This window comes from Bufo gargarizans, chromosome 3 (assembly GCF_014858855.1).
Source record: "Bufo gargarizans isolate SCDJY-AF-19 chromosome 3, ASM1485885v1, whole genome shotgun sequence".
Lineage (NCBI taxonomy): Eukaryota > Metazoa > Chordata > Amphibia > Anura > Bufonidae > Bufo > Bufo gargarizans.
Genome location: NC_058082.1, coordinates 9,693,516 through 9,719,616, shown reverse-complemented (window position 1 = coordinate 9,719,616; position 26,101 = coordinate 9,693,516). Strand labels below are relative to the sequence as shown.

At 45.2% G+C, this 26,101-nt stretch overlaps 2 protein-coding genes across 2 annotated transcripts; both read left to right on the top strand.

Annotated features, from left to right (window-relative positions):
• Window positions 1-4,490: 4,490 nt before the first annotated feature.
• LOC122930661 (olfactory receptor 52D1-like) lies at window positions 4,491-5,444 on the top strand. The gene has a single exon (XM_044284188.1). The coding sequence runs from the start codon at window positions 4,491-4,493 to the stop codon at window positions 5,442-5,444; it is 954 nt and encodes a 317-aa protein (XP_044140123.1).
• A 17,414-nt stretch (window positions 5,445-22,858) lies between these two features.
• On the top strand, window positions 22,859-24,115 carry LOC122930660 (olfactory receptor 52D1-like). The gene is made up of 2 exons (XM_044284187.1): window positions 22,859-22,900; window positions 23,255-24,115. The coding sequence occupies exons 1-2, from the start codon at window positions 22,859-22,861 to the stop codon at window positions 24,113-24,115; spliced, it is 903 nt and encodes a 300-aa protein (XP_044140122.1).
• Window positions 24,116-26,101: the final 1,986 nt, after the last annotated feature.

Genomic DNA, 26,101 nt, shown 5'->3' with positions numbered 1-26,101 from the left:
TGGAGAAGTAGTGCCGGCTGGGAACAACATACTGTGGGACAGCAAGCGACATGAGCTGTTTGAAGCTGTCTGTGTCCACCAGCCTAAATGACAGCATTTCATAGGCCAGTAGTTTAGAAATGCTGGCATTCAGGGCCAGGGATCGAGGTTGGCTAGGTGGGAATTTACGCTTTCTCTCAAATGTTTGTGAGATGGAGAGCTGAACGCTGCCGTGTGACATGGTTGAGATGCTTTGTGACGGAGGTGGTGGTGGTGTTGGTGGTACATCCCCTGTTTGCTGGGCGGCAGGTGCCAACGTTCCTCCAGAGGCGGAGGAAGAGGCCGAGGCGGCAGCAGCAGAAGAGGCCGAGGCGGCAGCAGCAGAAGAGGTAGCAGGGGGAGCCTGAGTGACTTCCTTGGTTTTAAGGTGTTTACTCCACTGCAGTTCATGCTTTGCATGCAGGTGCCTGGTCATGCAGGTTGTGCTAAGGTTCAGAACGTTAATGCCTCGCTTCAGGCTCTGATGGCATAGCGTGCAAACCACTCGGGTCTTGTCATCAGCACATTGTTTGAAGAAGTGCCATGCCAGGGAACTCCTTGAAGCTGCCTTTGGGGTGCTCGGTCCCAGATGGCGGCGGTCAGTAGCAGGCGGACTCTCTTGGCGGCGGGTGTTCTGCTTTTGCCCACTGCTCCCTCTTTTGCTACGCTGTTGGCTCGGTCTCACCACTGCCTCTTCCTCCGAACTGTGAAAGTCAGTGGCACGACCTTCATTCCATGTGGGGTCTAGGACCTCATCGTCCCCTGCATCGTCTTCCACCCAGTCTTGATCCCTGACCTCCTGTTCAGTCTGCACACTGCAGAAAGACGCAGCAGTTGGCACCTGTGTTTCGTCATCATCAGAGACATGCTGAGGTGGTATTCCCATGTCCTCATCATCAGGAAACATAAGTGGTTGTGCGTCAGTGCATTCTATGTCTTTCACCGCTGGGGAAGGGCTAGGTGGATGCCCTTGGGAAACCCTGCCAGCGGAGTCTTCAAACAGCATAAGAGACTGCTGCATAACTTGAGGCTGAGACAGTTTCCCTGGTATGCATGGGGGTGATGTGACAGACTGATGGGGTTGGTTTTCAGGCGCCATCTGTGCGCTTTCTGCAGAAGACTGGGTGGGAGATAATGTGAACGTGCTGGATCCACTGTCGGCCACCCAATTGACTAATGCCTGTACCTGCTCAGGCCTCACCATCCTTAGAACGGCATTGGGCCCCACCATATATCGCTGTAAATTCTGGCGGCTACTGGGACCTGAGGTAGTTGGTACACTAGGACGTGTGGATGTGGCAGAACGGCCACGTCCTCTCCCAGCACCAGAGGGTCCACTAACACCACCACGACCATGTCCACGTCCGCGTCCCTTACTAGATGTTTTCCTCATTGTTATCGTTCACCACAACAACAAAAATATTATTTGGCCCAATGTATTGTATTCAAATTCAGCTGGATATAAATTTGAGGCCTAGTATTTAGGCGCTGGGTGACAGGTATACGTTTACTGACAGAATTAGACTTGGAAATGCACAGTAGCGTGTGTGTGAAGTTATTCAGAATGACCCTATCAGCACCTTGAATATTATATACCCTTTTAGGGATAGATTTCAAATAGCTCTGATACAGCAGAAACCACTAAATTAGGAAATTGCTAAATTGGGAATTGGATTTCAACCCAGAACAAAAAATGTGCTTTGACCGACACTAAATAACTTGCCCAGCCACAACAGTACAGCAGTAATGACAGATTTAGCTGGATATAAACTTGAGGCCTAGTATTTAGGCGCTGGGTGACCGGTATACGTTTACTGACAGAATTAGACTGGGATATGGCCAAAAAATAACCACACTATTGATGGTTAAATGCACTTGGTGTGACAGCTTGACCAACCACACTACTGAGGGTTAAATGCACTTGGTGACGGGCGCAGCTTGCCCCTGATGTAGTATATGGCCAAAAAATAAACTGATTATTGCTGGTTATATGCACTTGGTGTGACAGCTTCACCCTGATGTAGGCTTTAGCCAAAAAAACACCACACCATTGAGGGTTAAATGCACTTGGTGACAGGCGCAGCTTGCCCCTGATGTAGTATATGGCCAAAAAATAAACAGACTATTGCTGGTTAAATGCACTTGGTGTGACAGCTTCACCCTGATGTAGGCTTTAGCCAAAAAACAACCACACCATTGAGGGTTAAATGCACTTGGTCGCAGCTTGTGCTGGCGCACCACAAGACACAAAATGGCCGCCGATCACCCCAGAAAAAAGTGACTGACAAACGGTCTGGGCAGCCTAAAAACAGTGAGCAATTGAGTATCAGCAGCTCAATGATCCACAGCTGCAGATCGATCACTGGATGGAGTCTTTTGGAGGAGTTAATCAGCCTAATCTCGCCCTACTGTCGCAGCTGCAACCTCTCCCTACGCTAATCAGAGCAGAGTGATGGGCGGCGCTATGTGACTCCAGCTTAAATAGAGGCTGGGTCACATGGTGCTCTGACCAATCACAGCCATGCCAATAGTAGGCATGGCTGTGACGGCCTCTTGGGGCAAGTAGTATGACGCTTGTTGATTGGCTGCTTTGCAGCCTTTCAAAAAGCGCCAAGAAAGCGACGAACACAGAACCCGATCCCGGACTTTTACGAAAATGTCCGGGTTCGGGTCCGTGTCACGGACACCCCAAAATTCGGTACGAACCCGAACAATACAGTTCGGGTTCGCTCATCCCTAGTAATTACAGATCTTTTGGCAATCATTGACAGACTAACTCAGGTATACATGCCTAGCTCTAATAAACTAGCAAATAAAATAAAAACATGACAGTTATCCTTTAACAAGTGAGGAGCAATATATTGTTTTATAAAATAAATCTGTAAAATATTAAATACACAATAGAACCCTGTGGAACTACAAGTCCCAGCATAGACTACAAATAAAAGAGTTCACACTAAGGCACCAGAGGATAGGGCCTATGTTGAGTGCTTGTCGCTATGAGATATCTTCTAAAGCTCCATACCAAGACGGCCTGCGAGGTTGATGGCCACAGATGTTTCTGGAGTTTTTCCATAGACCTCCATGTGGCCTGTCCTGACCTTTTTAACAATGCTGAAGACAGTGAAAAAAAATAATAATCCAGCACTGTCCTTCGAGCATTAATACCTGAGCTGAGCTGGTGGTCTGCAGGCTAGGGGACAATCCTACTTGACAGTCACATTTAGGTTGCTTTGGGGGGGGGGGGACATTTTTCAGGAGTTTCCTTGTGGTTGGTCCCTGGTTGGGTCTAGTTGACATAGAACATACACCTACCTAAAAATGGAGAGTGATTTTGGGGTTACTAGGCCATAAGCAGGGAAATATATAGATGATCAATACAACATGAGAACTTCTGAGATGACCTTTTGTTCAATTAGGATCACCAGTCTTTCCATCTCCCTAGAGAGGCCACCATTGGGTTGGGGATAGAGATGAGCGTATTTATTCTAAAGTTTGAAAATTCAACCAACATTTCTCCAACAATTTTGATTGTCGCAAATCCAAATTTTGTCTGATTTGATTTGGGTTAACTGGAGAATCAAGGAGAGTGAGAGATAGAGAGACTTTTCCAGACAATTGGGGCACTTTCGATTTGAATTAAATTCATTCATATTCAAATCAAATTGGCCGATAATATCCAAGAATTACCATCTTCCTCTCCTCGGATACTGCCTTATGCCTCATTCACACATCAGTGTTTGGTCAGTGATTTCCATCAGTGATTTTGAGCCAAGACCAGGTGCGGCTCTAAACACAGAACGGGGCAGATATTTCCCTTATCCCTTATGTAGGTAGAGGCTCCTCTCCTGGTGTTGGCTCAGAATCACTGATGGAAATCACTGACCAAAACACTGACGTGTGAATGAGGCTTTAGGCAGTATAGAGAATACTACAATGGCCATTTACTGTAGTCGGCAGTTGTATATTTTTTGCAACCTGTCAATGGTTTCTCATGGCCAACACAGTCATCTCTGAGATGGCAGCATTCAGGTAAACTTTGAGGACATCTAAAACATCATAAACTGTCTAAAATGTTAATGTTTAAGCCTGATCATTATGGGCCATCTGTTACTCAGTCTTAAATTTCTTTAATGGTGTTTTTTGGCCAATCATTTTTAATTACAAAATGGACAGAATGCTGTAAAAAAAAATTCAAAAAAGGGTCACAATGTTCTTAACAATTCCTCGTCACTCCTGTTCCGATGCTTACCAAGTCCCCTGCAGTAATTGGATAAGCGGTCAAATTTCCATGTCGAGGGGAATCAGGAAATTGGGGGACAGATACAGAAAGGAATTGGCTAGTAAGACTTTTTATTTTTTACCACATTGTAATTTTTTTTTTATTTTCCATACAAACCCTTTAACACATTGTTTAGACTTTATTTTATGTACCTTTTACAGGTCTCACAAAACCACCCAAGGATCTAAAAATGGAGAACTACAGCTACCCTCACCCCTCTACCTTATCTCTTGGCTTTCGAGAAATGGCATATTCTAGATATGTCTACAGTGTTATTGTCCTGTTGGTCTACATGATAATCGTTCTGTTTAACAGCTCTGTCATTACCACTGTAGTGTTATACAAAAGTCTATACGAGCCAATGTACATCTTCATATCTACTCTGTGCGTCAATGGGCTGTACGGAAGTAGCTCGTTCTTCCCTAGTCTGTTTGTGGACTTATGTTTCAAGATTGATTCCATCTCCTACATTGGTTGTGTTACACAAGTGTTCTGTATCCATACATTCCTAGGGTGTGAGATGACCATCCTAACCGTCATGGCCTATGACCGCTACGTGTGTATCTGCAACCCTCTGAGATACAACAATATAATGACCCTAACCTCAGTTGCCAAACTTGTTGTCTCAGCTTGGATGTTGCCCATTGTCCTGATTTCCATACTTATTGTATTGACCATCAGGCTTCCATTATGTGACCGAGTCATCCTAAAGATCTACTGTGACAACTGGTCCATCGTAAGACTCTCCTGCATTGATACAACCGTCAACAATGGGTTTGGTCTTTTCATTTCCTCAATCATCATTGGGTTGATGTTAATTCTGATCATTTGCTCTTATGTACAGATTCTCAAAGTTTGTATGAGGTCTTCAAAAGACTTTCAAGCCAAAGCCCTCCAAACCTGCACACCTCACATCATTACCATCACAAATTTTGTCTCTAATTTACTCTTTGAACTCTTCATGTATAGGTTTAGTCCGACTGAATTTCCATATGAACTGAGAATATTCATGTCTGTTCAGCTACTTGTGGGACCACCGATCATAAATCCTCTAATTTATGGACTGAAGTTGAAGGAGATTAGGATGAGGATTGGTCAGCTCTATCATTTCCAAAGCCGCAAAGTCAATGACAATAAGTTTTAGTGGGTCACAGAGTAGACAGTCAATAATGTGTAGACCTTTGAACATCCCGCTATGTCATTTTGTTTATTGCAGTATTTGGGATCAATAAAGATACTTTTTTTCAGACTTACCTTATTGTTTAAAGGGTTGCATGGGTTAAGAAAACTTCCCAAAGTACAGAAAGTATTTAATTCCTCTGTAGCCCAACCAGAGATCAACTGATGCATTGCAGTGTGACCATTAAAATTAATTGATGGGCTAGGTTAGGGATGGGCAATCTGTTGTAAAACTTCAAATCCCATCATACCTTGCTGTAGGCAGACTGGGCATGATAGGAGCGCCACTGCCTTCTCAAACAGCTGATTGGCAGGGGTCCCGAAGCTGATTGGCAGGGGTGCAGAGTGTCGGACCCCCGCCGATCAGATGCTGAAGATCTATCCAGAGGTTCCATACGGCCAGTTTGTGAGACTGAGACGTATTAACAAAATAGAGGAGGATTTTAGGAGGCAGGCCCTAGACTTAAAGGGACACCTGTTATCTAGAGGTTATCCCATAAACCTATTAAATGATGCAATCATAAAGGCCACAAATTTAGGTCATTAAAAAAAAGTCAGAGTAAGGGATAGTAGGATGGGACATCAGCAGGCTAATTCACCACCCTTTGTGTTTTCTTTTAAATATAGCCCCATGGCTGATCAAATTGAAAAAATATTCAGAGATAACTGGGATATGGTGGAAAGTGATGACAATCTTTAAGATATAAAAGGGACTCGTCCTATAGTAGCGTTCAGGAGATGTCACACACTAAAAGATAGGTTGGTCCAGAGAGTAAAATCAATACATGGCTAGAAGGCTGGCGACCACAAGGAAATCGCCGGTGTGGTAATTGCTCCGACTGTAAGTTCAATCCCCAGTGGAAAGTTCTGTCCTTTGGTGGGCATAGGTGGGGTTTGTGTCGGGTGAGCTCATTGAGTCCCCACACTGCTGTGGCGGGGACTCGATGTCTCAGAAGGCAGCCCGATGCCGTGCAGAGGCTGCCCAATGCCTTGCACGGCATCAGGACCTGCCTTCTACGGGAGCTGAGGAGATCCAGCCTCAGGCCCGTCTCCTAGGCAACCTGTCCAGCCTCAGGTTGGGTCTCCTAGGCAACTAATCACTGTAGTACACGAACTGGCAATGCATTACAATACAAATGTATTGTAATGCATTGCAGAGGGGATCAGACCCCCAAAAGTAAAGATCAGAAATAAAGAAAAAAAAAAAAAAGTTTTTAATAAAATTAATAAAGTAATAAAATTATATCACATGATCCACCCTGTCCGATAAATACCATAAAAAATTAAATAAAAAAAGGTGTATAAAAAGCCATTTTTGTCACCTTACATCACAAAAAGTGCAACACCAAGTGATCAAAAAGGGTATGCCCCCCAAAATAGCACCAATCTGATCATCACCTCATCCCACAAAAAATGAGCCCCTACCTAATCTATGGCTCAGAATATGGACACATTAAAACATCATTTTTTTTTGTTTAAAAAATGCTGGTATTGTGTAAAACTTAAGTAAATTAAAAAAAAAGTAGTCCATAAGAACCGGCTCTATAAAAATATCACATGACCTAACCCCTCAGATGAACACTGTAAAAAAGTAGAGCAGTGTAAAAAAAGCAATTTTTTGTCACATCACATAAAGTGTAATAGCAAGCGATCAAAAGGTCATACGCACCCCAAATTAGTGCCAATCAAACCTTCATCTCATCCCGCAAAAATCATACCCTACCCAAGATAATCACCCAAAAACTTAAAAAAATATGGCTCTCAGACTATAGAGACCCTAAAACACGCCGCATCCGTAAGAACCTGCTCTATAAAAATATCACATGATCTAACCACTCAGGTGAATACCGTAAAAGAAAATAATAATAATGTGTAAAAAAAGCAATTTTTTGTTACCTTACATCACAAAAAGTGTAATAGCAAACAATCAAAAAGTCATACGCACCCCAAAATAGTGCCAATCAAACTGTCATCTCATCCCACACAAATCATACCCTACCCAAGATAATCGCCCAAAAACTGAAAAAACTATGGCTCTCAGACTATGGAGACACTAAAACATGATTTTTTTTTGTTTCAAAAATTAAATCATTGTGTAAAACTTACATAAATAAAAAAGTAGACATATTAGGTATCGCCGCATCCATAAGAACATGCTCTATAAAAATATCACATGATCTAACCTCTCAGGTGAATACCGTAAGAAAATTAAAAAAAATGTGTAAAAAAAGCCATTTTTTATCACCTTACATCACAAAAAGTGTAATAGCAAGCGATCAAAAGTCATTCGCACCCATAAAATAGTGCCAATCAAACCGTCATCTTATCCCGAAAAAAATGAGCCCTCACACAAGACAATCACCCAAAAAATAAATAAAACTATGGCTTTCAGAATGTGGAGACAGTAAAGAATAGTTTTTTGCCATATTTGGTATTGTCGCGTCCGTGACAACCTGCTATAAAAAAATACCACATGATCTAACCTGTCAGATGAATGTTGTAAATAACAAAAAATAAAAACTGTGCTAAAAATGCTATTTCTTGTTACCTTGCCTCAAAAAAGTGTAATATAGAGCAACCAAAAATCATATGTACCCTAAAATAGTGCCAACAAAACTGCCACCCTATCTCGTAGTTTCCAAAATGGGGTCACTTTTTTGGAGTTTCACGGGGGCTTCAAATGGGACATGGTGTCAAAATACCAGTCCAGCAAAATCTGCCTTCCAAAAACCGTATGGCATTCCTTTCCTTTTGTGCACTGACGTGTGCCCGTACAGCAGTTTACAACCACATATGGCTGTTTCTGTAAACTACAGAATCAGGGCCATAAATATTGAGTTTTGTTTGGCTGTTAACCCCCTTGCTTTGTAACTGGAAAAAATGTATTCAAATGAAAAATCTGCCAAAAAAAGTGAAATTCTGAAATGTTATCTCTATTTTCTATTAATTCTTGTGGAACACCTAAAGGGTTAACAAAGTTTGTAAAATCAGTTTTGAATACCTTGAGGGGTGTAGTTTGTAAAATGGGGCCGTTTTTGGGTGGTTTCTATTATGTAAGCCTCGCAAAGTGACTTCAGACCTGAACTGGCCTTGTAACGTCGCCCCCCAAAAAAAATGTAATTCCCAAAATGATCCAAACATGAAGTAAACATATGGGGAATGTAAAATAATAACTATTTTTGGAGGTATTACTATCTTTTATAAAAGAAGAGAAATAGAAATTTGGAAATTTGCTAATTTTTCAATATTTTTGGTAAATTTGGTATTTTTTTATAAATAAAAATTATTACTCCATTTTACCAGTGTCATGAAGTACAATATGTGACGAAAAAACAATCTCAGAATGGCCTGGATAAGTCAAAGCGTTTTAAAGTTATCACCACATAAAGTGACAGTGGTCAGATTTGCAAAAAATGGCCTGGTCCTTAAGGTGAAATATGGCCGTGTCCTTAAGAGGTTAACTCAAGCATAGAAATTGTACCGAACCCCCCACAAGGGGGAGACAGACATAAAGAACTTCTCAGGAGAGAGAGTAAGTGGATTCTGTGCTCATGCGCAATCAGCGCCCTGGAGTTAAATGAGAAAGTCGATATAAGATTTAGTATGTAATAATGCAGGGTTTTGTTTTTAAATATGTGTTTTTTGTAACACGGTCAGGAATGCTGGGCCCGTTGTGACGTCATCAGCGGGCTCCATACTCCGGTGACGCTGGTGACGTCACGCATGTGAGATGAGCGCCGGTATTTAAAGGCTGACATAGTGACGCCACCATGTTGTTTGGCCTGAAGAAGCACTTAGGCGTGAAACGGCCGTTGCCGTATCACCAGTGTCAGCACTGCATGTATGTAAGTCTGTCTCTAGCCATTTTATGTACTCAGCTTTTATGTATCCAGCCATCATGTACTCAGCCGTGTGTACTCAGCAATGATGTACCCAACTCTGGAGGAAATAAAAGAAGATTGCACCATTTGCCACCTACATATTTTATTTTGTATATTTTCAAGCTTACTTTTGAGCTTGCCCTTTACGCCTTGGAGGTGCTGGACTGCCCTGCAGCCAGTGTGTTATCTGAACATGTGTTTAGCATGGCAGGGGGCGTTATCACAGACAAGCGCAGCCGTCTGTCCACAGCGAATGTGACCAAGCTCACGTTCATTAAAATGAACCAGGCATGGATCCCTCAGGACTTGTCCGTACCTAGTGCAGAATAGACATGTATACCGGCACTAACCAGCCATTGTTATACTACAGCGCAATTGCTTATTCTTGTATTTTGGATATTTCACACTCTTTTAGAGTGTACCCTAATTTATAAAAATAAAATTAAAACCAAAAACCTCTGTTGGCTACCTCGTCCTCCTCCACCGCCGCTTCCAGCTACACCGCTACGTCCACCGCCTCCTCAAACTCCTACTCCATATGGACCTCCACCTCATAAATCAAAATTTTTTTTTAGGCTACTTTCACACTTGCCTTTCAGAGCGGATCCGTCTGCATTATAATGTTAAAAAATTTCTAAGTGTGAAAGTAGCCTCAGACGGATCCGTCGAGACTTTCAATGTAAAGTCAATGGGGGACGGATCCGTTTGAAGATTGAGCCATATTGTGTCATCTTCAAACGGATCCGTCCCCATTGACTTACATTGTAAGTCTGGATGGATCCGCTCGCCTCCGCATGGCCAGGCGGACACCCGAACGCTGCAAACAGCGTTCAGGTGTCCGCCTGCTGAGCGGAGCGGAGGCTGAACGCTGCCAGACTGATGCATTCTGAGCGGATCCGCATCCATTCAGAATGCATTAGGGCAGTACGGATGCGTTCGGGTGCACTTGTGAGCCCCCTCAAACGGAGCTCACAAGCGGACACCCGAACGCTAGTGTGAAAGTAGCCTAATTTGTACGTATTTTATTTTATATCATTTCACTACTTTGTCAGTTACATTTTCTGGTGAAATTCACCCATTTTTGGGTGTATAAATACCACTGCTATACCTAGTAGACAGGTAAAAAAAAATCAATAATTTGTCTGTTATATTTTCTGGTGAAATTCACCAATTTTTAGGTGTATAGTACCACTGCTATACCTAGTAGACAGGTTAAAAAAAATTTGGGCATTTACATTTTCGGTAAAATTCACGAATTGTTGGGTGTATAGTACCACTACTATACCTAGTAGACAGGTTAAAAAAAAAATACAATAATATGTCTGTTACATTTTCTGGTGAAATTTACCAATTTTTGGTGTGATGTACCACTGTTATACCTAGTAGGGCGGTTAACATTTTTTATAATTAACAGTTACATTTTCAGTTGAAATTCAACAATTTTTGCGTGTGAAGTACCACTGGTATACCTAGTAGACAGGTAAAAAAATAATCAGTTACATTTTAGGGTCAAATTCACCAATTTCTGGGTGTAATATACCCCTCCTCTACCTAGTTGACAGCTTAATAAATTTCAATCATTTTTATTTTACATTTTCGGGTGACAATAAACATTTTTTTCTTTCATAGACCCCTGCTCTACCGAGTAGACAGGTTAATAAATTTCTGTAATTTATTCTGTTACATTCTTGGGTTCACATTATACAATTTTAGACGTGAATAAACCCCTGCTCTGCATAGGTGACAGGGAATAAAATTTCTGAAATGCTTCTTTAATTGATGCGCGACACCTCCTTTGATTCAATGCTTAAACGTAAACAAGTTGTACCACATTTGCACTTCAATAATTTGTCTCACATTTCCGCTATACTCTTTTAGCCAACATTTGCACCTCAATAGCTTTTCCCACATTTCCGCTTGACTCTTTTGGCCCACATTTGTAATTTGTCCCACATTTCTGTAATTTGTCCCACATTTGCGCCTCAATAGCTTTTCCCACATTTCTGCTCGATCCCAATTTTTTAAAATAAATTCATCTCCCTTAAATTTTGCCTCTTTTTCTCATGCTCCCTCTCCACCCTGGAATCCTGATTCCCCGCCACCCGTGATCACCATGGTAGGCACATAAAAGGACATCGAAAGTTGATAGAGCAGATATCAAATTGGATCGTGAACATCATGGGGACGTGGGACATGGTGGGGCAGTAAGTATGCACACGCCTACACGAACTGACTGACAGGGGTCAGCCCCTGCAACGTCTGGGTCTCCAAATTGGGCACATGGCCTGAGCTTGCCCTTTACCCCTTGGAGGTGCTGGCCTGTCCTGCAGCCAGTGTATTGTCTGAATGTGTGTTTTGCACGACTGGAGGGTTATTGTCACGGAAGGTGTTACAGAAAACTAGAAGACACAAATGAAGATCCGACTGACTTGATCCAAAACTAAGGAACCAAAGGGTAAGCCCTGTAACAGCCCTAGCTCTCTCCCTTACTGCTCAGCCTATGCAAAAATCTCTATGGTAGATAATTGCATACCCTCGTTCCTCGACTGTATGACACCTGAACACCCTATAATAGTGAGGGGACACGACCACCGGCTCCCTGCACTTAATACGGAGGGAGTCAGGGTCACCTAGGATCAAGCAAACAGGAAAACACAAATAAATGAACAGACTTATCTGTAGAAGCATCAGTTGTAGCATCCAGAATGCACACACTCCAGGAAGTTGTATAAACCGCAAAGTGATGCAGTATGGGAGGGGATTAAAAGGGATGCAATTAGTGCAACTAGATGACAGCTGAGAGAGGGAAATGAGATGACAAAACAAAAGCAAAACAAAAGAACCTCAAGCAGGAGGTTCTGAATTCAGAGCTTCTCAGATGTCTAGCGGTGACAGTACCCCTCCTTCTACGAGTGGACTCCGGACACTCAGAGCCCACCTTCTCAGGATGGGACCTATGGAAAGCCCCAATGAGACGAGTGGCCTTAATGTCCGTCACTGGGACCCACATCCTCTCCTCAGGACCATAACCTTCCCAATGAACGAGGTACTGGAGAGAACCGCGGACAACACGGGAATCCACAATCCTAGAGACCTGAAATTCAAGATTACCATCAACCACAATCGGAGGAGGAGGCAAAGAGGAGGGTACAATGGGTTGGACATAAGGTTTTAATAGGGACTTATGAAAAACATTATTAATCTTCCAAGTCTGAGGAAGATCAAGACGGTAGGCAACAGGATTGATGACGGACAAGATTTTGTAAGGCCCAATAAACTTAGGACCCAACTTCCAGGAGGGAACCTTCAATTTGATATTCTTAGTAGACGACCACACCAGATCACCAACATTCAGGTCCGGACCAGGCACGCGTCTCTTATCCGCCACACGCTTATATCTCTCACTCATGCTCTTTAGATTATCCTGAATCTTTTGCCAAATAGATCACAAAGACGAGGAGAATCTCTCCTCATCAGGTAAACCAGAAGACCCCTCTCCAGAGAATGTCCAAAACTGCGGTTGAAACCCATATGCACCAAAAAATTGTGACTGTAACGGAATACAGGGTAATGCTCCAGACTCCGGACGGAACCTCACGAATAGCTGCCAGCAGACAAACAGGAAAAGCATACAATCAGCTTACACTCCTGGCAATCAGTCTCTAACAGCATACAGGGAATCCCCCCAATAACGAGACAAGGCTCCGTGTTGAGGGTCAAGCAGTGGTCTGTGAGTTAAAATGGCCGCTATCTATTGTTCTCACCATGTGCTTCATCCAAGCAAGTAAGGCAAATGATGCAATCCAGGGACAGAGGGCTCCGTCCCAAGTGCCTTAAGACCCAATAACTTAAGGGACCATAATCCCAGGGCAGCCCCTGCAACGTCTGGGTCTCCAAATTGGGCACATGGCCTGAGCTTGCCCTTTACCCCTTGGAGGTGCTGGCCTGTCCTGCAGCCAGTGTATTGTCTGAACGTGTGTTTTGCACGACTGGAGGGTTATTGTCACGGAAGGTGTTACAGAAAACTAGAAGACACAAATGAATATCCGACTGACTTGATCCAAAACTAAGGAACCAAAGGGTAAGCCCTGTAACAGCCCTAGCTCTCTCCCTTACTGCTCAGCCTATGCAAAAATCTCTATGGTAGATAATTGCATACCCTCGTTCCTCGACTGTATGACACCTGAACACCCTATAATAGTGAGGGGACACGACCACCGGCTCCCTGCACTTAATACGGAGGGAGTCAGGGTCACCTAGGATCAAGCAAACAGGAAAACACAAATAAATGAACAGACTTACCTGTAGAAGCATCAGTTGTAGCATCCAGAAATGCACACACTCCAGGAAGTTGTATAAACCGCAAAGTGATGCAGTATGGGAGGGGATTAAAAGGGATGCAATCAGTGCAACTAGATGACAGCTGAGAGAGGGAAATGAGATGACAAAACAAAAGCAAAACAAAAGAACCTCAAGCAGGAGGTTCTGAATTCAGAGCTTCTCAGATGTCTAGCGGTGACAGTACCCCTCCTTCTACGAGTGGACTCCGGACACTCAGAGCCCACCTTCTCAGGATGGGACCTATGGAAAGCCCCAATGAGACGAGTGGCCTTAATGTCCGTCACTGGGACCCACATCCTCTCCTCAGGACCATAACCTTCCCAATGAACGAGGTACTGGAGAGAACCGCGGACAACACGGGAATCCACAATCCTAGAGACCTGAAATTCAAGATTACCATCAACCACAATCGGAGGAGGAGGCAAAGAGGAGGGTACAATGGGTTGGACATAAGGTTTTAATAGGGACTTATGAAAAACATTATTAATCTTCCAAGTCTGAGGAAGATCAAGACGGTAGGCAACAGGATTGATGACGGACAAGATTTTGTAAGGCCCAATAAACTTAGGACCCAACTTCCAGGAGGGAACCTTCAATTTGATATTCTTAGTAGACGACCACACCAGATCACCAACATTCAGGTCCGGACCAGGCACACGTCTCTTATCCGCCACACGCTTATATCTCTCACTCATGCTCTTTAGATTATCCTGAATCTTTTGCCAAATAGATCACAAAGACGAGGAGAATCTCTCCTCATCAGGTAAACCAGAAGACCCCTCTCCAGAGAATGTCCAAAACTGCGGTTGAAACCCATATGCACCAAAAAATTGTGACTGTAACGGAATACAGGGTAATGCTCCAGACTCCGGACGGAACCTCACGAATAGCTGCCAGCAGACAAACAGGAAAAGCATACAATCAGCTTACACTCCTGGCAATCAGTCTCTAACAGCATACAGGGAATCCCCCCAATAACGAGACAAGGCTCCGTGTTGAGGGTCAAGCAGTGGTCTGTGAGTTAAAATGGCCGCTATCTATTGTTCTCACCATGTGCTTCATCCAAGCAAGTAAGGCAAATGATGCAATCCAGGGACAGAGGGCTCCGTCCCAAGTGCCTTAAGACCCAATAACTTAAGGGACCATAATCCCAGGGCAGGAGGCTGGCAAACAGCCCCCTCCAAAACACCGTGGCGAGGTTGGTTTTGCCACACATCTCCCCCCCCAAGGGAAGACTAACCAGATACCTGACCTCACGCCGGTCAGTACCTGAGTTAGTCTGGCAGCCCACCCACAACCCAATACTGGACCTGCTGAATTTAGTAGCCTGTCTCTGTCCAGTGAATCCACCAAGGTTATATTGGTAGCTGGTACTCCCGGTCTCTGTGTTGCTCCCTGGCTTGGAGTGGAGGTTGCTTTGTGGGCAGGTATCAGCGGTACTCTGCCCTGGTGCCAGCGTTACCATGGAAGAAGTCTGGTTGGAGTCTGGTTGTTGGAGGGGGAAACCGACTGTCTCCCCTTTGGCTAAACAGCCCTGTTGCTGGGGGACAGGACCGACTGTCCCTACCCCCTGTGCTGTAAGTGCAGAGACCACGGTCCCATCTGCACTATTGTGGGGCTTACTGTCTCCCCCTGGTGCGTTAAGCTGCCGCTGGGGAGAGGGGGTAACGAGCTCCTCTCCCATACATACTTCCAGCCGCTGGGGAGGGCGACCGACCGCCTCCGCTCCCAATACAGTGTCCTGCTGCTGGGGAAAGGAGACTGGGCTCTCTATTCCCTGTAGGACATTCTGCCGCTGGGGGACAGGACCGACTGTCTCTGCCCCCTGTAACTCCGCCTGCCGCTGGGGAATGGAGACTGGGCTCCCAATTCCCCAAAAATCATGCTGCTGCTGGGGGGCAGGAACAACTACCTCTGCCCCCTGTAACTCAGCCTGCCACTGGGGAGGGAGGACGTTGCTCTCCTCTACCTGCATTTTACACTGCCTTCCCGGCATATCACTCTGCTGCTGGGGGGCAGGAACATTTACCTCTGCCCCCTGTAACTCAGCCTGCCGCTGGGGAGGGAGGACGCTGCTCTCCTCTCCCTGCACTTCACACTGCCGCTGGGGAATGGAGACTGGGCTCCCTCTGTCCCGCAACTGTAACTTCCGATGGAGGTCCACCCAACATGGCAGCTGACCGTCACCTTCTGCCCGGTACACTAGACTCCTCACGAACTTCACGTATTTCTCAGCTGGATTGGGTCCGAAGAAGTTCAGCCGCAACCACATCATATGGTCAAATTCCTCAACACTGTACTTCACTGCTGGTTTCATCCTGGTGCTTTTAGGGTCGCTGTACTGAGACATGCGTTGCCCTTAAGTTGTAAAATCCAAAGAAATGGTGTCTCCTGTAGCTGTCCTTCTGGGTGTTGGAACGATCCCGCTGCTTGCCACCAATTGTAACGGACCGTTTCAGCAGACAAGGGGTTAAAATCCATTTAGGCGATATGCCCCTTTCTGAGAGACAGGCACAGCTACTGCAGAACACCAAACTCCCGAACTGGATACAAAATAGCACTCCAAACTGGAACCTCGCAAATAGCTGCCAGCAGACGAACAGGAACAGCATACAATCAGCTTACACTCCTGGAAATCAGTCTCTAACAGCATACAGGGAATCCCCCCAATAACGAGACAAGGCTCCGTGTTGAGGGTCAAGCAGTGGTCTGTGGGTTAAAATGGCCGCTATCTATTGTTCTCACCATGTGCTTCATCCAAGCAAGTAAGGCAAATGATGCAATCCAGGGACAGAGGGCTCTGTCCCAAGTGCCTTAAGACCCAATAACTTAAAGGACCATAATCCCAGGGCAGGAGGCTGGCAAACAACCCCCTCCAAAACACCGTGGCGAGGTTGGTTTCGCCACAGTGACTTATCAGAGGACTCCTGACGACGGTTATTTAAAGCAAACTCAGCAAGGGAGAGAAAAGAACACCAATCCTCCTGATTCTCCACCACAAAACAGCGCAGATATGTCTCCAGATTCTGATTGACGCGCTCCGTCTGGCCATTCGACTGCGGGTGGAAAGCAGAAGAGAAAGACAACCGAACCCCCAAGCGAGAACAGAAAGCCTTCCAGATTCTGGAAACAAACTGCGTGCCCCTATCAGAGACTATGTCTGAAGGAATACCATGCAATTTGACAATGTGATCAATAAATGCCTGCGCCAGTGTCTTAGCATTGGGCAACCCAGGGAAAGGAATGAAATGCGCCATTTTGCTAAAACGGTCCACCACCACCAGAATCACAGTCTTCCCCGAGGAACAAGGCAGGTCCGTAATGAAGTCCATGGACAGATGTGTCCAAGGACGGGAAGGAATGGGTAACGGGAGGAGAGGACCTGATGGCCGTGAATGAGGGACTTTGGCACGAGCGCAGGTCTTGCAGGCTGCCACAAAACCCTCAACCGACTTACGAAGAGCCTGCCACCAGAATCTCCGAGCGATAAGATCCACTGTGGCTCTACCCCCCGGGTGCCCAGCAAGGACAGTATCGTGGTGCTCCTTAAAAACCTTGTGTCTTAAAGCGAGAGGCACAAACAACCTCCCAGAAGGACAAAGATCAGGAGCTTCTGCCTGGGCTGCCTGAACCTTTGCCTCCAATTCATGATAAAGAGCAGAGACCACCACACCTTCAGCCAAAATGGGACCCGGGTCTTCAAAATTCCCACCTCCCGGAAAACAACGTGACACATTCTTAACCCCAGGGCGGAACGTGACAACAAAATTTAACTTTGAAAAGAACAAAGACCGTCTGGCCTGTCTCGGGTTCAGATGCTTGTCTGACTCCAAGTAGGCCAGATTCTTATGGTCGGTAAACACGGTAATAGGGTGTCTGGCTCCCTCTAGCCAATGGCGCCATTCCTCAAAAGCTAACTTGATGGCCAACAACTCCCTATCTCCCACATCGTAATTTCTCTCTGCGGAGGAGAGTTTCTTCGAGAAAAAGGCACACGGTCACCATTTGGCAGGAGAGGGACCCTGAGACAAGACCGCACCCACACCCACCTCAGAAGCGTCCACCTCAACTATGAAGGGCAGAGAGATATCAGGTTGTACCAAGATGGGAGCGGAAGCAAAACTCTCCTTGATACTAGAAAAGGCCTTACGCGCCTCTTCCCCTTTCTAGTCATATCAGTGAGTGGTTTAACAACAGAGGAATAATTCTAAATAAACTTCCTGTAATAATTGGCAAAACCCAAAACCCAAAAAACCCATGAGCGCCTTCTGATTCTCAGGAAGCTCCTACTCAAGCACAGCGCGGACCTTCTCGGGGTCCATGCGAAAACCAGAAGCGGAGAGAAGAAACCCCAGAAATTGAATTTCTGGAACCGCAAACACACACTTTTCCAGTTTAGCGTACAATTTATTCTCCCGCAGGATGAGCAAGACCTGACGTAGGTGGTCCTTATGAGTTTTGAAATCAGGAGAAAAAAATCAAAATGTCATCTGGATACACTAGTACAAATTTCCCCATTAAATGATAAAAAATGCTGTTCATAAAATGCTGAAAGACTGCTGGAGCATTCTCAGATGTCTGGCGGTGACAGTTATATTTCCCAATGTTTTGGGGTGTACCCTAATTAAAAAAAATAAAATAAAAATTTAAACCAAAAAGCAGTGTAGGCTACCTCCTCCTCCTCCACCACCACTTCCACCTACACCGCCACATCCACCGCCTCCTCAACCTCCTACTCCATATGGACCTCGCCCTCCTAGATCAAGATTATTATTATTTTTTTTTATTTTTTTTATGTTATTTAAAGTCATTTCCCTATCCACATTTGTTTGCAGAGCACTTGCCATGCTCTTAACCACATTTTGACGACATTTGCAGCCCTCTAGCCCTTTCCATTACATTTTTACAGCCATTTTAGTGCTCAAAAGTTCGGGTCCCTATTGACTTAAATGGGGTTTGGGTTCGGAGTCAAGTTCGGGTCAAGTTCGGCTCCCGAACTTGAACTTTTTTCTGAAGTTCGGCCAAACCTGTCGAACCCGAACATCCAGGTGTCCGCTCAACTCTAGTTAGGTCATGTGATATTTTTATAGAGAAGGTTTTTACGGATGTGGAAATACCTAATATGTATGAATTATTTTATTTATTTAAGTTTTACACAATATTATCATTTTTAGTGTCTCCATTGTCTGAAAGCCATAGTTTTTTTTATATTTTTTGGCCGATTGTCATAGGTAATAATCATTTTTGCTGGATAAGATAACGGTTAGATTGGCACTATTTTGGGGTGCATATGACTTTTTGATCGCTTGGTATTACATTTTTTGTGATGTAAGGTGACAAAAAAATTGCTTTTTTTACTTGTTTTTTTTTTTTTTTTTTTTTACGGTGTTTACCTGAGGGGTTAGGTCATGTGGTATTTTTATATAGCAAGCGGATACGGACGCAGAGATACCTAATATGTCTACTTTTTTTATTTTATTTTTACATTTAGCACAATAAAAGTATTTTTGAAACAAAAAAAAAATCATGTTTTAGTGTCTTCATAATCTGGGCCATAGTTCTTTTATTTTTTGGGCTATTGTGTTAGGTAGGGGCTCATTTTTTGCAGGATGAGGTGACATACGCCTTTTTGATCGCTTGGTGTTGCACTTTTAGTGATGTAAGTTGCAAAAAAATTATTTTTTTAGCACAGTTTTTATTTAATTTTTTTGACCTGAGGGGTTAGGTCATGTGATTTTTTTATAGAGCCGGTCATTACGGACGAGGCGTTAGCTAATAAGTCTACTTTTATTTTATTTTTACATAATTTTGGGAAAAGGATGCTTTTTTTTACTTAAAACTTAAAAAATGTTTTATTATAAAAAACACATTTTTTTCATATTTTTTTTACTTTTTATATTTGTCCAACTGTGGGACCTCACCTTTTCAGGGTTTGATCCCTGTTTCAATTGAATTGAACTGTCAGCTAGAGATGGCCTTGCGGTTCGCCTCACCGTTGTTTTACGGCAAACTTTGCTCGTTCGAACATGCGAACATATGGTGATATTCGCACACGCCATTTTTTTTTGTATAGCACTGAACTTTGACCCATGACACATCCATCAGGTGGGACAGGACAGCCCATTGAGACGTTTCAGCACATGGACCGACCCCCTACTCTATAAATAAACCCGATCTGGCCTCCATTTTACATTATGTGTTTTTCCAGTGTAGGGAAAGGTTGCTTTGTAGAGCAGGGACAGACTGTTAGGGACACCAAACGCTAGCTAATAGGGCCACAAAGTCCTTTTAAGGACTGGTATAGGTGTGCTATCAATATGTGTGATACACAGAGGGGTGCGATATACTTATAATTTACTTTCAAACATAGAAAGTATATTATAGTGCATTTGTATTGTGAAGCAGTTGTGTGCGGTTCTGCTGCATTACCGCAGCTACAGATAGTGACAAACGCTATTGGAACAACTAATTGCAACGGGTGTGATATACCTGTTGCCCAAAAAAACTGCTTGAGGGCTGCGATATATACCTTCTTCCACCAAATCCTGATTGAGGGGTGCTATATACCAGTTTCCTCCAAATACTGATTGAGGGGTGCAATACACCTGTTTCCGCCAAAAACTGATTGAGGGGTGCTATATACCTGTTTCCGCCAAATACTGATTGAGGGGTGCCATATACCTTCTTCCACAAAATACTGATTGAGGGGTGCCATATACCTTCTTCCACAAAATACTGATTGAGGGGTGCGATATACCTTCTTCCACAAATACTGCTCTTCTCTATGGACTTGGCCAGAGAGTAATTTACAAAATGACAGGCAGAGGAAGAGGCAGGCCGTTCCGCAGGGGTGGTGGGGGTCTGGAAGGTGCACCAGGCAGGAGCCTAAGTGGGAAGTTGAAGAAGACGCGTGTGATAACTTCAAAGGACACACCAGAGTTGGTTGAGTGGCTCACTCAGCCTTCTGCACCCTCCTCATCCTCTGTATCTGCACCTGCAGCGTCCCACTACGTGTGTGTGGGCACTGCTTAAAAAGCACTTTTTATATTATTACAAGCATTTGGTTGTTATGTATAGCTTTGCATTTGTGTGACTGCAAAATCCCTGTTAACAGGCCTATTAGGTGCAATTTATGCATCCCACCACTAGATGGGGATATAGCTGAGGTCTTATATTATACCTAGGTTAGGCCTAGTTAGTCAGTTGAGACCAGGAGGGAGTTGAGAGGAGTTGAAACTAGGATGTAGTTCAGAAGAGAGCAGATCTGAGGTAGTCAGATCAAGTTAGTAGGAGGAAAGATAGAGTGAAGACTTTGCAACACAGATTAGTGAGTAGAGCCAACTTCGCTAGAAGGTGTTTACTCAGATGTTTAGGTGCAGAAGAGCGTTTTCCTTCTGTAGCTGGACTATAGACTTGCATCCCTGGCCAGTAGGAGAAGAGTTTGCCTCCCTGGAAAAGAAACAAGAATTCTTAGGAATTCATCGGTGATAAGAGCCATTATTGAGTGCCACAGACACCTTTGCATGGTGGAGGTTTATAGCTTCAGGCAGCCACACCAACCTTCTGAGGGACAGTTGAGTTTTCCTGTCTTTACACATTCAGCTTGTAGGGAAACCCAAGGAATAGGATCCAAAGCATCTAAAGGAACCAGGTACACCTAACCCACTGCTCCAAAATCAACCCAGCACCTGAAAAGCCTTAAACAGTGGATTTGCAGTATCTTCTCTGTAACATCTAAAGACTGCATAATTGTACCACAGCAACTGAAAAGTCACTAAAGTAAAAGTTGTGAGTTGCATCTTACCACTGTCTACCTCATTATTACTACCTATGGTTGTACCACCATTAACGGTACTGGCGTCATGACAAATCATCAAAGGACTCAGCCGCAACAAGCACCCTAAGCACCCCTAACATCAAGGGCACTTCACTCACCATCTTGGCTGATGCTTCCTACCACAGAGCGTGCCCCGGAGGATTTCGTGCTGTCCACCTCAACACTCTGCTGTCAGCCCAGGGAGGCTATCTGCTAACCGTGAGTAAACTGATGAACTGAGTGTTATACCATTTGACCCCTCATCGGCCTACCGTGAACCTCACATGTACCCCCTGCGACTGGCTGGCTGCACACCCTCCTTACTCTCTGCTGTGTGTACCCCCAAAGACACCACCATAGCCCCTCCACTCGAGTCAGAGGAATTATTTTCCCATCTATTCCCAGACCTTACCGATGCACAGCCATTCTTGGAATCAGATGAGGAAGGGGAGGTAGCACTGGCCGCTACCCAGCGGTCTGACGACAGTACCCAGATCAGCCCAAGAAGGGTGGTCCCCACTGTTGCTGCCTACTCAGAGATCTCTAATATCAGTGGTGGTGAAGGTGACAATGATGACGTGTCGATGGACGTCACGTGGGTGCCCACAAGAGAAGAAGAGGAGGAGAGTTCAGAGGGAGAGATGGAGCAGCAGATAGGGAGGAGGAAGCTCTGAGAAGCGAGGAACCCCTGGATTACTGGGTGTGAAGGCTTGACCTGTGGCCAGAGCTGGCACAATTTGCCATGGAACTCTTGGCTTGCCCCTCGTCGAGTGTCCTGTCCGAAAGGACGTTCAGCGCAGCAGGGGCCAATAAGCGCACTCGCCTAGCTCACAACAGTGTGGACTACCTGAGATTTTTTTCAATGAATGAGGCATGGCTCTCGGAGGTATTCAACACCTGTGACAACCACGTGTAATTGAATTTCCTCATGCCAGCACACACATATCCGCCCCTACCCAGAACAAAGAATGGTCCTTGCGTTATGTATATACAGCGGCATAAAAGGCCTTTTATGTCAGGTAAATGCCTCATTTTTGGGGCCTATACTGGCCAACAGTTACATATTTATCCTGTGACCGCCTAATGCACCTCCAGCCACAGAATCCAAAGTTCTTTGCTGTCAGGTGAATGCCTATTGGCAAATTTTTGGGGCCTGTACTGGCCGGCAGTTACATATTTATCCTGTGACCGCCTAATGTACCTCCAGCCACAGAATCCAAAGTTCTTTGCTGTCTGGTGAATGTCTATTGGCTAATTTGTGGAGCCTGTACTGGCCAACAGTTACATTTTTTATCTCTAGCCACATAATCACACCCCTCTCTCTCTCCTCTGCCTCTCAATATGGTGGCGTATGAACCAGCATTCACCATGAGGACCCACCCCGTACTGTGCCCCTCACCCCGTACTGTGCCCTCCGTTATACCCTGCATTCTGCCCTCTTACCACACCCGAGTGCGCCTAGTCATTCCCTGTACTGTGCCCTCTTATACCCTTTTATCCAGTCACTGTACAGAGATGCTATCCGGTCACTGTATGGCGGTGTTATCCGGTCACTGTACAGAAGCGTTATTCGGTCAATGTATGGCGGTGGTATCCAATAACTGGATGGCCATAACTGTATCCCTTTCCCTGCCCACGCCATCCTTTTTTAGACCCGGCATGAGCGGGAAAAATATACAGATTGTGGTGCTAAGGACCTTTACACCACAATCTGTGTCAGAAATACGCCTAACATAGATCACGTTGCTTGGTTTCCTCATCATTGTACTGTGCAACTGTGCAGTCATCTCCTCTGTGGTCTTACACAAGAGTCTTCAGGAGCCCATGTACGTCTTCATCTCCGTGCTGTGCCTCAATGGACTCTACGGTAGCAGTGCCTTCTTCCCCAATTTATTCGTAAATTTAATTAGCCAAACTCAAACCATCTCCTATGCGGGTTGTTTAACCCAAGTCTTCTGCATTCACACCTACATGGGAATAGAAATGCTCATCCTGACTATCATGGCCTACGATCGATACTTGTGCATCTGCTACCCCTTGAGATACACCACTATCATGTCTTTGACCATGGTCCTCAAGCTCGTAGTCTCAGCCTGGTTATTTATTATCTGTATATTTTTAGCCCAGTTTATGTTGACCATTAAGCTCCCACTATGTGGCTCCTTCATCCTGAAGATCTATTGTGACAACTGGTCAGTGGTGAGGTTGGCCTGTGTTGACACGACGGTCAACAATATCTACGGGCTCTTCATCACATTCATCTTGGTCCCCATGCCAGTGCTAATCCTTATATCTTACATTGAAATTCTTAGAGTTTGTGTCCGGGCCTCCAAGGACTTCCAAGCCAAGTCCTTACAAACATGTACTCCTCACTTAGTGACCATCATTAACTTTGTCATTGATGTGTTATTCGAGATTCTGCTCCATCGCTTCAATCCTACCAACCTCTCCTATGAGCTGAGAACAGTGATGTCTCTGCAGTTCCTGGTGGTCCCACCAATTTTGAATCCCCTCATCTATGGTTTGAAAACCAAGGAAATACGGGTGAAAATTATGAAGTTTCTGAACCCAAAAATCGTAACATCACACCAGTCGTGAAAGGGTCGGACAATGACCTTTTACTCCTCACTCTGAATACTGGTTGCAGTAGATAAGTTGACTCATCATTTAAGCTGCACTGGTGGGACAATGCTTCATGGCAATGATTCACAGTAGAGAACACCTAAAAAAACGGGTCCCTCCATTCCACTATTTCCCCTAAGAAGCTTGATGGTGAACTCTTGGGAAACTAAATGTTTTCACCATGAGTTTTTACAGAGTATCTTCATGGCAGCAGAGCAGGTTCTGATACTGTTTGTCTTGGGTTCTTAGCAGTGGTGGATCCAGGGGGGGGGGGGCAACGGGGCAATTGCCCCCCCGAGCTGGCGGCGGGCGGCGGGCGGCTGGGCACAGGGAGATGAGCGCTTCCATTGTGGAAGCGCTCATCTCCAGTCATCTGTATTGCCGTCCTCAGGACAGTGATACAGATGCCTGCCTGTGCTGCGGCAGGGAAGGGAGAGGCGTGTCCCTTTCCCTTCCTCTGATAGGCTGCCGGCCTAGTGCCTGCAGCCTATAAGAGGCCGGCGCGCCTGAGCCATACAACGTGGGACACAGGCCAGAAGAGTCTGCATCGCATCGCTGACATGGAGGTAAGTATGTGTGGTTTTTTTTTTCATTATATACAATACTTTTACTGGCACCTGGGGGCGGTTATTACTGGCAAAGGGGGGCTATTACTGGCAAAGGGGGGGCTATTACTGGCAAAGGGGGGCTATTACTGGCAAAGGGGGGCTCTTATTATTGGCAATGGGGGGGCTCTTATTTCTGGCAAAGGGGGGTCTCTTATTACTGGCAAAGGGGGGGGGCATTTATTACTGGCAAAGGGGGGCTGTTATTACTGGCAAAGGGGGGCTCTTATTACTGGGGGCTGTTATTACTGGCACAGAGGGGCTCTTATTACTGGGGGCTGTTATTACTGGCACAGAGGGGCTCTTATTACTGGGGCTGTTATTACTGGCACAGAGGGGCTCTTATTACTGGGGGCTGTTATTACTGGCACAGAGGGGCTCTTATTACTGGGGGCTGTTATTACTGGCACAGGGGGGCTGTTATTACTGGCACAGGGGGGGCTGATTTTACTGGGGGCTGCTATTACTGGCACAGGGGGGCTGCTATTACTGGCACAGGGGGGCTATTATTACTGGCACAGGGGGGGCTGTTATTAATGGGCGCTGCTATTACTGGCACAGGGGGGCTGCTATTACTGGCACAGGGGGGCTATTATTACTGGCACATGATTGGGGGCACTATAGGGGCATCTACTGAGGCCACAAAGAAGGGGTATTTTATATGGGCTCTCTGTACAGTACAATTTTATACTGGGACACATTATGGTGGGTACTATGGGGAAGGGGGGAGAGGAGTACTATGGGGTCATCTACGGGGGGCACTAAGAAGGGGTATTTTATACTTGCAAATTATGGGGGTACACTGAGGGCATCTACTGGAGCATTTTATACTGGTACATTATGGGGGGCACTAGGAGGAAGGAGGGTGTGGAGCACTATGGGGTCATTTACTAGGGGCACTATATAGGGGTATTTTATACTGGCACATTATGGGGGCACTATGGGGACATTAGCTCAACTGGGGGCATTACAAGGGGGTATTTTTGCACTGTCACATTATAAGGAGAATTATTACTACTGGGGGGGGGGGCATTATGGTGGGCTTTATTACTCCCCCATGGTATGACCCCCTAGTAGCAGCACCAGCCTCTCCCTGCTCTGCTATTCCTCTGCCCCTTCTCCAAATACTTATTATGAAATCTTTCTCATTAGGATAAAACACATCAGCTCCGCCGAGCCCCCGGCCAAAGTGTGGAAGTGGCGTCCGAGATCCCCAAGGGCCAAGCCAAGTAACTGTAAGTGTTCATGTAAAATATGTTTGTTATACACATATAGCCTACACTGTGTAGTCTGTTCTATAAGCACCATTGTTTTGTGGCGGCGGACAGAAAATAATCTGAAAGTGCCCCTCCCGAGA

What these genes read in the sequence shown, in the direction of transcription:
- LOC122930661 (XM_044284188.1), top strand. Translation starts at nt 4,491, where the DNA reads ATGGAGAACTACAGCTACCCTCACCCCTCTACCTTATCTCTTGGCTTT.
- LOC122930660 (XM_044284187.1), top strand. Translation starts at nt 22,859, where the DNA reads ATGGTGGCGTATGAACCAGCATTCACCATGAGGACCCACCCC. An exon ending in TCACCATGAGGACCCACCCC is followed by an intron (nt 22,901 to 23,254) that starts GTACTGTGCCCC and finishes CGCCTAACATAG; the next exon opens with ATCACGTTGCTTGGTTTCCT.